The 12,226-nt window shown below is 53.3% G+C and overlaps 1 protein-coding gene across 2 annotated transcripts in view; it reads right to left on the reverse strand.

Annotated features, from left to right (window-relative positions):
* Nucleotides 1-1,211: 1,211 nt before the first annotated feature.
* FBXW8 (F-box and WD repeat domain containing 8) overlaps nt 1,212-12,226 on the reverse strand; it is a 58,943-nt gene continuing 47,928 nt past the window's right edge. For both annotated transcript variants that reach the window (XM_059863175.1, XM_059863174.1), the window contains 3 exons: nt 7,879-8,052; nt 3,410-3,526; nt 1,212-2,759 (listed from right to left, as the gene is read on the reverse strand). In XM_059863175.1, the coding sequence (XP_059719158.1) occupies nt 2,615-2,759; nt 3,410-3,526; nt 7,879-8,052 (436 nt within the window). In that variant the 3' untranslated portion in view covers nt 1,212-2,614. The remainder of the gene's footprint in view (nt 2,760-3,409; nt 3,527-7,878; nt 8,053-12,226) is intronic.

Genomic DNA, 12,226 nt, shown 5'->3' on the forward strand with positions numbered 1-12,226 from the left:
GAGGCTCCATTTCAATGCCCCCCTTGATGCCTCAGGTCTTAGCCTTTATATTTTATATAAATATTTTATATTTATAGAAAATATTTTCTATTTTTCAAGTTCTGTGCTGCTTTAGTGTGTGGGTCTGGGTTTCATGTTAGGAGATGGTGAGCTCTGTGCACAGAGCAGGGAGACAAAACAATTCCTGCTCCAGCTGGGCACCAAGGACAAATGATCCAAATCTCAGCCCAGGAGCACAAACCCCGTGGGCTGGAGAGAGAAAAACAAGGGTGGGACTGGATGGGCTGGAGCTGGGCTGGGACAATGAACTGCAAGGTGCAAACGGAGCAGAGCTGATCCCAGGGAGAGACCCCGTGCCCGGCCGGGCATTTTGGGGCCATTTTGGTTCATCTTGGGGGCAGCCCTGGCTGGGCTCTGGTGCTGCCCCAGGTGCATCCATGGAGGAGATCCTTGGAATCAATCCCTGCTTTATCCTTCAGCTCTGTCCAGCCTCTGCTCCTGCTCAGCCTGACCCCAAAGCTCAGCAGCCTCCAGCCCTAAGGAGCCCCAGGGCAGCAGGACAGCAGCCCTTCCCAGAAAGTGCTGGGGACCTCTCCTACAGCCTGAGCCCCTCATCCAGCCAGCAGTGCGAGTCAAACACACCCCCTGTGCTGTGGGGCAACCCTCCTCGATTAACTGCGTTAATTAACAGCGAAAAGCCCAAAGGAGCACCCCCGGGGGAGCTGTGACTGTGCCCCTGGGGCTGCGGGGACACAGGGACACTGGAGCTGCTCAGCAAGGGAACAGCTGCCCGGGCAGCGCTGCAGTGCCCATCCCGGGACAGCCTGGCACGGGACAGCCTGGCACGGGCGGGGCAGGAGGAGAGGGAGCAGCAGGAACACGGGGCAGCACTCCGGGAAAAAGGCACGGCACAAACTTATCGGCTCCTTGCAGCAGCGGGAGGGAGGAGAACAAAGCTGCTCCCAGATAAGGAGGAGAGATAAGGGGAAGGGAGAACAATGAGCTGGGAGCTCTCCCTGCTCAGCACATCGCAGGGCTGGGGCAACCCCCAAAAGTCATCCTGCTACAGAAACCATGACTGATTTGTCAGGTTTCAGCTGAACTCTTGTCCAAAGTGTGCATCCATGACACCTCCTGCTCTTCCAGGAATGGAGGGAGGGAGCTGGCTTCCCAGAAGGGTAAAGAAATAAAAAGTAAAAGAAGACCAAAGCTTTAGGAAAGATTAAATTTATTGGTCAGACAGAATGGCTTTGCCCCTTGCACTTTTTGTGTATCTATCACATGGAAAAAGGTAACTCAAAACCTAAACGGTGATATTTTGGCCAAGGGGTCAAGGGAAAGCACCCCAAGCCCAAGGAGGAAAAGCAGTGAATTCCAGCTGTCCACAGGGCTCAGAGCCTGCCCAGGGGGAAGTGCCAGCCCAGCCCCTCTCCTGCAGGTCTGGGCACATTCCTCCACCCCTCCCTCACCTCACACTGATTCCATCAACCCAGGAAAAAAGGTGCAAGTTACAACTTAACCTCAATTTAAACAGAACTGACACAGCTCTGGTTTGCATCAGTAAGTTTACAAGGGCAAATCACAATAAAATCATTTCAAATCAGTAAAAAGATCCACGCAGGACTGGAGCTCTTGTTCCCCAAACTGGTTTTACCTGTCTGTCAGTGCTACCTGGGCTCAAGGTAAAGCCTCACTCCTCATTTCCACCTGAACAGCACCTCCTGCCCCCCACCTGCTGCTCCCCCACAGCTTTGGGGCTCAGCACCCAGGGAGGGCACTGGAGCCACTGATCCCCTCTGTTCCATGATCAATTCCCAGCTAGGAAGCAAGGACAGCCCTGAAAATGCTCCAGGTGCTGTGGAAGGACGTGATCCAGCCAAGAGCACACCTGCCAAGCTGAGCCAGCCCTTTGTCCAAGTGAACAGGGGTCAGCTCACCCTAAAAGGCTCAGGAACAAAATTCCACAGACAGCTGTACACATACAATTAGAAAACATCTGATCCAGGAGTTTAAAGAATTAAAAAAATAATTTCTTCTAAAATAACTTTGATGTGTGTGTGCCCTGCTGAGTTCCCAAGCATCCAGCCTGGCCCAGGGAACCTTTCCCTCCCTCTCTCCATCCCAATCCCTCCCCCAGCCACTGGAACCTTTGGTGCCTGGTGTTCCCAGGCACATCCCAATGCACTCCAAGGAAAACAAGAAGCAGCAGCTCAATACCAGGACAGACATTTCAAACATGTGGCTCAGCACATGCTTTTTCCAAGTCCTTGGTGATTTTTTTCCTTCTTGGGGTAGGAAAGAACTCCTCAGAGAGCTGCCACCCCTTCAGTGTCCCACTCTGGCTTCCTGAGCAGGATGGGCCCTGCATCTTTCCCACAAGCAGCAGGAATATTTCTGCTCACCCTGCAGTGCTCCTTTCCCTCCTGAGCCTCTCCACTCCCCCAGGCTGGACCTCAGCACATGTCCAGAGTGACACATTGCAGCAGGGTGCTCAGGGCAGCCCTGCCCTGCTTGGGTTCACATCCCAGGGCTTTCTGCAGCCCACACCAGCTCTAGGGTGCTCGTCCCACAGGGATTTTGCCTTGCCCTGGCTGGCCCAGAGCCGAGGAGGGCTCTAGATGCTGTCGTAGGGCACTGCCAGGCCGATGTTGTAGCTGTAACCTGACACCTCATCGTAGGAGGAGCGGCAGATGGGGAGGACGCTGTCCACGGCCAGCTGGTCCACGGAGAAATCGTAGGAATAAATCACCCCTCGGTACCTGTATGCAAAACAACCAGGACACGGCATCTCACCCCAGTGGGAAAGCAAAGAGAGGCAGGAACCACTTTACAAACCACGGGAATGGAAAGAGGAGATGCTGCAGGAGCTGGATAAAACCCCCATCCCCTGTGCTGAGCCCTTTGAACAAGGAAAGCTCCCTCCTGCCTCCTCCCAGGAACCCTCCCAGGCTGGTGAATCATTCCCCCAGCCCCGCAGAGACGTGACTGTCATCTGCTGAAACATCTCCGGGCTCTCCAGCACGGGGGAAGATAAACACATTGGTATTTGATAGTTCAATTAGCACTAACAGCCATTTGAGATGCAAATACCAAAACCCGCAGCTCAAATGCCAGTAGTTTTCCTTTAGGAGGAGACAGCATTACTAACACTTCGAGCATGGAGAGGGCAGCATTCCCTGCCTGGCTTCTATGGACTTTATGTTCCCCTGCTGAGGAAAAAAAAGCTTTTTTTTTGTGCTCAAGCAAATCAAGAGCCAATTCATTGCTTGTTTTATAAACGTTACCCTTAAACTTTTTTTAGTTTTATTCTTTTGCTGCTATACCCTCTCTGCAAGCGCTCTGGGTGATGACTCAGGTGCTCAGGGTGCTATTTAAGAACAAAGCACATTGCTGAGGGCTGGCTTCTCACTTTCGGTGCAAGCTGGGGTCGTCCTCGGTGATGCTGGAGCCTCGGGGGTTCTTCTCCTCGGGGATGTTGGCAGTGATCAGGCGCTGGGAATCGAACCACACGTGGCGCACTGGATGTCTGCAACACAACCCAGAGCTCGGCGTGAGCGGCACCTGCGCTGGGCTCCCAAACCCGAGCGCTGGGCAAGGACCGGCGCTGGAATAAACCCGGAGCGACGGAAATCAGCGCCCTCCCCGCGGCCAGGGGCGGGGAACCTGCACTCCCGGCTCCGCCAGCCTGGAGCACATCCCGCATCTTCTATCCCCATCTAGTGGGCTCTTCCCAGAACACACGAGGAGGCCAGGAATGCAGAGCAGCGCCTGGGAGGGAGGGATGGATGGATGGATGGATGGATGGATGGATGGATGGATGGATGGATGGATGGATGGATGGATGGATGGATGGATGGATGGATGGATGGATGGATGGATGGATGGATGGATGGATGGATGGATGGATGGATGGAGGCTGGGCTGGCTGCCCTAAGGACTGCAGCATTCCTGGGAAGGGCAGGAAACTTCCCAAAAAAAGGGGAAGGACACCCCCACACCCTGCACTGAGTTGGTTTAGAAATGCACGGTAAGGCACAATCTGAGAGCCATGGAGCGGGGAGGGACCCCCAGGGATCACTGATCCAGCCCCTGTCCCTGCCCAGACCCCCCAACAACCCCACCCTGGGCATCCCTGCAGTGCTGGCCAAAGGCTCCTGGAGCTCTGGCAGCCTCGGGGCCGTGCCCATTCCCTGGGGAGCCTGGGCAGTGCCAGCACCCTCTGGGGGAAGAACCTTTCCCTGATCCCAGCCTGACCTGCCCTGGCCCTGCTCCAGCCATGCCCTGGCTCCTGTCCCTGTCCCAGAGCAGAGATGGGAGCTGTCCCTGTTCCAGTCCCTGTCAGAGATGGGAGCTGTCCCTGTTCCTGTCCCAGAGCAGAGATGGGAGCTGTCCCTGTTCCTGTCCCAGTGCAGAGATGGGAGCTGTCCCTGTTCCAGTCCCTGTCAGAGATGGGAGCTGTCCCTGTCCCTGTCCCAGAGCAGAGATGGGAGCTGTCCCTGTTCCTGTCCCTGTCAGAGATGGGAGCTGTCCCTGTCCCTGTCCCAGAGCAGAGATGGGAGCTGTCCCTGTTCCCTGTCCCTGTAAGAGATGGGAGCTGTCCCTGTTCCAGTCCCTGTCAGAGATGGGAGCTGTCCCTGTCCCAGAGCAGAGATGGGAGCTGTCCCTGTCCCTGTCCCTGTCAGAGATGGGAGCTGTCCCTGTTCCTGTCCCTGTCAGAGATGGGAGCTGTCCCTGTCCCTGTCCCTGTCCCAGAGCAGAGATGGGAGCTGTCCCTGTTCCCTGTCCCTGTAAGAGATGGGAGCTGTCCCTGTTCCAGTCCCTGTCAGAGATGGGAGCTGTCCCTGTTCCTGTCCCAGAATAGAGATGGGAGCTGTCCCTGTCCCTGTCCCTGTCAGAGATGGGAGCTGTCCCTGTTCCTGTCCCTGTCAGAGATGGGAGCTGTCCCTGTTCCTGTCCCAGAGCAGAGATGGGAGCTGTCCCTGTTCCTGTCCCTGTCAGAGATGGGAGCTGTCCCTGTCCCTGTCCCAGAGCAGAGATGGGAGCTGTCCCTGTTCCTTTCCCTGTAAGAGATGGGAGCTGTCCCTGTTCCTGTCCCAGAGCAGAGATGGGAGCTGTCCCTGTCCCTGTCCCTGTCAGAGATGGGAGCTGTCCCTGTTCCTGTCCCTGTCAGAGATGGGAGCTGTCCCTGTTCCTGTCCCAGAGCAGAGATGGGAGCTGTCCCTGTTCCCTGTCCCTGTAAGAGATGGGAGCTGTCCCTGTTCCAGTCCCTGTCAGAGATGGGAGCTGTCCCTGTCCCTGTCCCAGAGCAGAGATGGGAGCTGTCCCTGTCCCTGTCCCTGTCAGAGATGGGAGCTGTCCCTGTTCCTGTCCCTGTCAGAGATGGGAGCTGTCCCTGTTCCTGTCCCAGAGCAGAGATGGGAGCTGTCCCTGTTCCTGTCCCTGTCAGAGATGGGAGCTGTCCCTGTCCCTGTCCCAGAGCAGAGATGGGAGCTGTCCCTGTTCCTGTCCCTGTCAGAGATGGGAGCTGTCCCTGTCCCTGTCCCAGAGCAGAGATGGGAGCTGTCCCTGTCCCTGTCCCTGTCAGAGATGGGAGCTGTCCCTGTTCCTGTTCCTGTAAGAGATGGGAGCTGTCCCTGTTCCTGTCCCTGTCAGAGATGGGAGCTGTCCCTGTTCCAGTCCCTGTCAGAGATGGGAGCTGTCCCTGTTCCTGTCCCAGAGCAGAGATGGGAGCTGTCCCTGTCCCTGTCCCTGTCAGAGATGGGAGCTGTCCCTGTTCCTGTAAGAGATGGGAGCTGTCCCTGTCCCTGTAAGAGATGGGAGCTGTCCCTGTTCCAGTCCCTGTCAGAGATGGGAGCTGTCCCTGTTCCTGTCCCAGAGCAGAGATGGGAGCTGTCCCTGTCCCAGAGCAGAGATGGGAGCTGTCCCTGTTCCTGTCCCTGTCAGAGATGGGAGCTGTCCCTGTCCCTGTCCCAGAGCAGAGATGGGAGCTGTCCCTGTCCCTGTCCCAGAGCAGAGATGGGAGCTGTCCCTGTTCCTGTCCCAGAGCAGAGATGGGAGCTGTCCCTGTTCCTGTCCCTGTCAGAGATGGGAGCTGTCCCTGTCCCTGTCCCTGTCAGAGATGGGAGCTGTCCCTGTTCCAGTCCCTGTAAGAGATGGGAGCTGTGCCTCAGGAGGAGCTGCAGCCCCTGGTGAGCTCTGAGCTCAGGCTCCTCTGCTCCAGCTGAACAATCCCAGTGCCCTCAGCTGCTCCTCCAGACCCTTCCCCATTCCCATGTCCCTCCTCTGGACACTCAAGTCAGGTCCTCACTCCTTCCCTCCCACTGGTGAATAAATGAGCCCAAACCCAGGACCAGCACTTTGTGTTCAAGCAGGAGTCACTGCTCTCCTCAGCTGAGCATGGCTCATCTCCACACCCCAAATGTGTCTCCTGTCACCTCCCTCAGCTCCTGCTCCTGTGTTCCATTCCTGGCAAGGATAACAGCACTCTCCTTACCTAGGAAAGCCTTTTGATTGAAGTGATCCCTTCTGATTGCTCTATAGATTAAACACTGTTTTCTACCTGCTTAATCTAATGGTTTCCCTTGGAGCACATCCCTGAGCTCAGCCCTGCCCTGCCCTGCTCCTGGGGCAGCACTAATGAACCTGCCAAGGAGACAATCAATGGAATATTGTCCTTAATGCATCAGCCACATCACAACAGGCTTTATCATCCCCAGGGTCAACACACAAAGTGATACCTGCTATTAATCAATGCCATCTCCAGCTTGAACTTCCCTGGCTGTAAATACCTCATCTAGCTCCTCTTTGGGCAAGATGCATTAAAACTAATAAAGAAAAAAACGAAATCAGGATTTATCCGTTCGTTTTATGGATATCACTCAGCTAAACCCTCAAGTCTTTATCCAGACAAAGCCTGGGAACTGTGCTTTGATCAGGAAATTTCACTTAGCTGTACAAAGTGTCAGCTCCAGGATGCTGATCTCTGCTTGTACTTTCAGTACTGTGCTCCCTGTGCTCAGTACAAACTGATATTTCAATATTTAAATGAGTTTAAATGCTTTGATCCTCACCATTACGGGAATGTGTGGATGAGGTGAACAGAAGGGATTGTGATGGATGCACTGGATGGGGACAGCCAGAACCAGCTCCTCTCCAAACAGCCAGTCCAGCATGTCACACTCAAGGTTCCACACCTAGAGCTTGGGGATGGGGCAGGGAGAAGCCACTGACTGAACTTCATGGAAAATCCAGGGGGAACAACTTCCCTGCTCCCCAACAGCAACTGGAACACTCAGCTAATGAGTAATAAGGCCATGACAGTGATGCCTCAGGTTTTAGCTTTTATATTTTTCAGACTCTGTGCTGATTTGGTGTGTAGTTCTGAGTTTTCACATTATGGGATGGTGAGCTCTGTGCACAGAGCAGGGAGACAAAACAATTCCTGCTCCAGCTGGGCACCAAGGACAAATGATCCAAATCTCAGCCCAGGAGCACAAACCCCGTGGGCTGGAGAGAGAAAAACAAGCAGGGTGGGACTGACTGGGCCAAAGCTGGGCTGGGACAATGAACTGCAAGGTGCAAATGGAGCAGAGCTGATCCCAGGGAGAGACCCTGTGAGAGGTCAGGGATTTTGTGACCATTTTGGTTCATCTTGGGTGCAGCCCTGGTTGGGCTCTGGTGCCGCCCAAGGTGGATCCATGGAGGAGATCCTTGGAATAAATCCCTGCTTTAGCTCTGTCTGGTCTCTGTTCTAGGCCAGGCACCAACAGCTCAAGAGCCCCTCAGAAACACACAGGGAGGAGACAACCCACGCCCAAACCACAGAGAACTCCCCCAGAACTCTCTCAGTGCCACATGCTCCTCCCAGCCCCGGCTCACCTGGCGTGCATCTCCCAGAGCTTGGTGGCCATGCGCTGGTCCCAGAGGCAGAGCAGCCCCTCCTCCCCTCCGCTGACCACCCTGCACTCGTCCATCCGCACGGCGCACACGCCCAGCTGGTGCCCCTGCAGGCAGCACACGGCCTCGCCCCGCCGCAGGTCGAACACCCTCACCCTGCAACGGGCACAAAGCGGGCACACGCCACGGCATTAATTCCAAACCCTCCACGTGGAACCGATCAAACATCCACCTGGTGTTGGGGACGATGAAACAGGAAAGCCTTACAAATATGATTGCCTGGCAAAAGATTTTGAGAATATGGAAACTGTAAGCGAGATTGAAATGAAAGCAAGCTTTGACATCCCTTAGTTACTGAACAACAGGAAAACAATGGTGTGGCCGGCTGAAGGTAATCCCCTTTTGATGAAACAATTCCCTCTGCAAGCAGGCAGGTCCAAGGGTCAGAGCAGACCCTGCCAGCTTGGCAGAATGGGTCTGAAGAGTAGTTTTTAGAGTTTAAAATGTAGCACAATATGGTAATGTAGTGATTCTTATAGGCTGTATGTAAATGCTATAGGATTTGTATGCTGTACTAGATTGGTTAGTGAGAATCAGATTATTCAACACAGAAGATGATATATTGTATTGCAACAGGAACTTTGTACTCATACTCTTGCTTTTGATCTTGCTCTCATACTCTTGCTTTTACTCTTGCTCTCTTGCTCTTACTTACTTTTCTATGCTCTTAGCTCTTGCCTTTTTACGTTATTACCCTCTCATCCTCTCTCTTCTCTCGGGCCTGCTCCAAGCTGCAGCTGGCAGCTCCCAGCAGGGCCCTGTACCCATACAGGGTACCTGTACCCCTGCACCCACACCCTTTGCAATAAACCCCAAGTTCCACGACCTGGCTTCAGAGATCTCTCGTCTCCGTCCGTCCCGACCGTGCTACCCCCAGTCTCGCCTACAGCCTGTTGGTAAGCAATGTGTAAGTCACACTCCAAAGCAGCAAACACAGGAGCAGCAATCAGATAATTATTATTTTCATTCCTCTCTGAGGCTTCTCAGCTTCCCAGGAGAAAATCCTGGGCAAAGAGGATTTTTCAGACAATAAAATATCATGGTGACAGTGGTGTCCCTCAAGGCTCTGTGCTGGGACCAATTCTGTTCAATATTTTTATTGACCACATGGATGAGGGGATCAAGTCTTTCATTAGTAATCTGCAGATGACACTGAGCTGGGAGTGTGTGTCCATCTGTTGGAAGGTAGGAGGGCTCTGCAGGGAGACCTGGAATGGTTGGAGGGATGGGCAGAGCCCAGTAAGATGAAGTTTAACAAGTCCAAGTGCCCAGTCCTGCATTTTGGCCACAATAACCCCCTGCAATGCTGTGGGCTGGGGACAGTGCCCAGGCACAAAGGGACCTGGGAGTGCTGGTGACAGCCAGCTGGACATGAGCCAGCAGTGTGCCCTGGTGGCCAAGAGGGCCAATGGCTCCTGGCCTGGATCAGGAATGGTGTGGCCAGCAGGACTAGGGAGGAGGTCATTCTTCCCCTGTACTCAGCACTGGTGAGGGCACACCTGGAGTGCTGTGCCCAGTTCTGGCCCCTCAGTTTGGAAGACTCCAGTGTGTCCAGAGGAGGCAACGAGGCTGGAGAGGGGCTGGGAACACAAACCCTGTGAGGAACCCCTGAGGGAGCTGGGGGTGCTCAGCCTGGAGAAAAGGACGCTCAGGGCTGCCCTCATCACTCTCTCTAACCCCCTGACAGGTGCCTGTGCTCAGCTGGGGCTGGGCTCTTTCTCCAGGCAGCACTGACAGAACCAGAGGACACAGCCTCAAGCTGCACCAAGGGAAATTCAGGCTGGATATTCAGAAAAAGTTTTTTATGGAAAGAGTGATAAAGTTCTGGCATGGCTGCCCAGGGAGGTGGTGGAGTCCCCATCCCTGGGTGTGTTTGACAAAGCCTGGGTGTGGCACTGGGTGCCAAGGTTTAGTTGGGGTGTTATGGCTGGGTTGGACTTGATGATCTTGAAGGTCTCTTCCAACCTGGTCATTCTGGGAATTCTGGGAATATTTATTACAGTGCTGGACACATGGGGAGTAACCTCCCAAAGCCATGTGCAAAGAGTCACAAACTCCTGCTCTCTATTTATCCAAGAGGTTTCACATATTCAGATGGTTTCCAGGACAGTTTCTACGATGTTTTTTACATAAACATTAGCTCCTGCCTGTCACCACTGAGTCAGAGATGACAGCAGTAGGATCAGATGGCAAAGTGGCAAAAAGCCTTGTTTATTTCATCCTCTCTTCTTTTATAACTTAGTTTGCTACAGGTGGATCTGACTGGTCATTTAATCAATACATTTCACATCACTGGCTAATTAACAAGACACCCACTTGTAAACAATCTTATGAGGAAAACAGAAAAATTGATTATTAGAAAAACACCACCTGCAGGTTGTTTTAATATCTGGCTATCATTGTTTATCTCCAGCTCCCTAAAGCTTCCCAGGCTGATCCTGGGAAAACTTATCTAGCTTCTCTGTCACCAGGCTGTCACATCCACACTCACCTCTTACTATAATTAGCTGAATGTCCATTATGGCTGTGCAATTGTCCTCTTTCATTTGGTCAGTGGGCTCCTGAAGAGGAAGTAAAACCTCTTCCTCATGCTAAACTCTTCACCTGTGTCAAGCTGGCAGGGCTCCTTGGCCTGCTGGTCACAATCCAAACCTCCTCCCATTCTCAGAAGCCAGTGGTATTTATGGTTTCTGCACTCTTACAATACTCCATATATCACCTGTTACTCCCAACCTCGTTTCAGTTATTCAATTAATCTCCTTGTTAAGCTCTATATGATCTTTTCTATCTACATTTCTAACTTAGAAATTCATTTAAGCTCTTAATTAAAATAAATCTGTTTTTCACTATCTTAGTTGCATTCCTAGCTCAACCCCTTGACTCATAAAGGCAGCTCTGGACATGCAGCCCTGGGCTCTCCTGGAAGGGGCTGATGGCTGCTGGGAGAGCCAGGCAGAGTCACTTGGAGAAGAGGTGCTAAGAGGCCCTTAAAGGAATTCTATCAAGGCTGTTGACATGGAAACTGAAAAGAAGAAAAGATAAACCAGGGGATCCTGCAGTTGGACATGGCTGGAAACAGCAGTGGAGAGCACTCAGTGCCAGTGAGCACTGTGTGGATTTGTTGTGGCCAATGAATAAATAAAACTTTCTGAGAAGGTCTAACAGACAGCATGCTGTTAGAATGAGCAGAGAGAAGCCTTCTGAAATGCATGGTGCTCTTCTCTGGGTTGTGACTGTCTCAACAGTGACAGGTTCTGACAGCACAAGGATTTGGGGTTATGGAAACACATCTGGGACAGCAGCAGTGCCACTGCTGCTCCACAGCTGGAAAACCAGTGAGGCACATCCTCCTCAGCACTGAATTTTCACCCTGACTTCTGTGATCAAAGATCTTCTTCAGGCAGATTTCTCCCACCACACAGGACCCCTCTGAGCCTCTGCAGGTTTTAGGACCTAAAGAGGGCTCTGGGGTCTCAGCACAGGAGGGACCTGGAGCTGCTGGAGTGAGACCAGAGGAGGCACTGGAGATGCTCCAGGGACTGGAGCCAGGCTGGGAGAGCTGGGGGTGCTCACCTGGAGAGGAGAAGGCTCCAGGGAGAGCTCAGAGCCCCTTGCAGGGCCTGAAGGGGCTCCAGGAGAGCTGGAGAGGGACTGGGGACAAGGGATGGAGGGACAGGACCCAGGGAATGGCTCCCACTGGCAGAGGGCAGGGATGGATGGGATATTGGGAATTAGGAATTGTTCCCTGGCAGGGTGGGCAGGCCCTGGCCCAGGGTGCCCAGAGCAGCTGTGGCTGCCCCTGGATCCCTGGCAGTGCCCAAGGCCAGGCTGGACACTGGGGCTGGGAGCAGCCAAGTGGGAGGTGGGACAGTGGGAGGTGTCCCTGCCCATGGCAGGGGTGGCACTGGATGGACTTTAAGGTCCCTCCCCAACCATTCCATGATTCTATGAGTTATGATATAAAATAAAAGTGAAATTTGGAGAAAGCTCCTCTCTCTGTGCCTCCCAAAATCATCAGCAATGCCATGAGGCACGACACACCCATTTTGGACACCCTGCCAACCCATCCCAGCCCTGGGACATGCCCACATCCACCGTGGACCAGGGGTGATATCATTACCAGGATCAAGGACAGGATTACTCCTGCAAAGATTCCAGAGGAGATTTTATGTGTGGCAATTCAAAAAAGACAGGGAATTACAGGTTCATACCTTGACTTAATCAGCAACATTCAAAGCAAGCACCTACCAACCAGGATCTGCTTTACTTC

Source organism: Haemorhous mexicanus, chromosome 19 (genome assembly GCF_027477595.1).
Source record: "Haemorhous mexicanus isolate bHaeMex1 chromosome 19, bHaeMex1.pri, whole genome shotgun sequence".
In the NCBI taxonomy this organism is placed as follows: Eukaryota; Metazoa; Chordata; class Aves; order Passeriformes; family Fringillidae; genus Haemorhous; species Haemorhous mexicanus.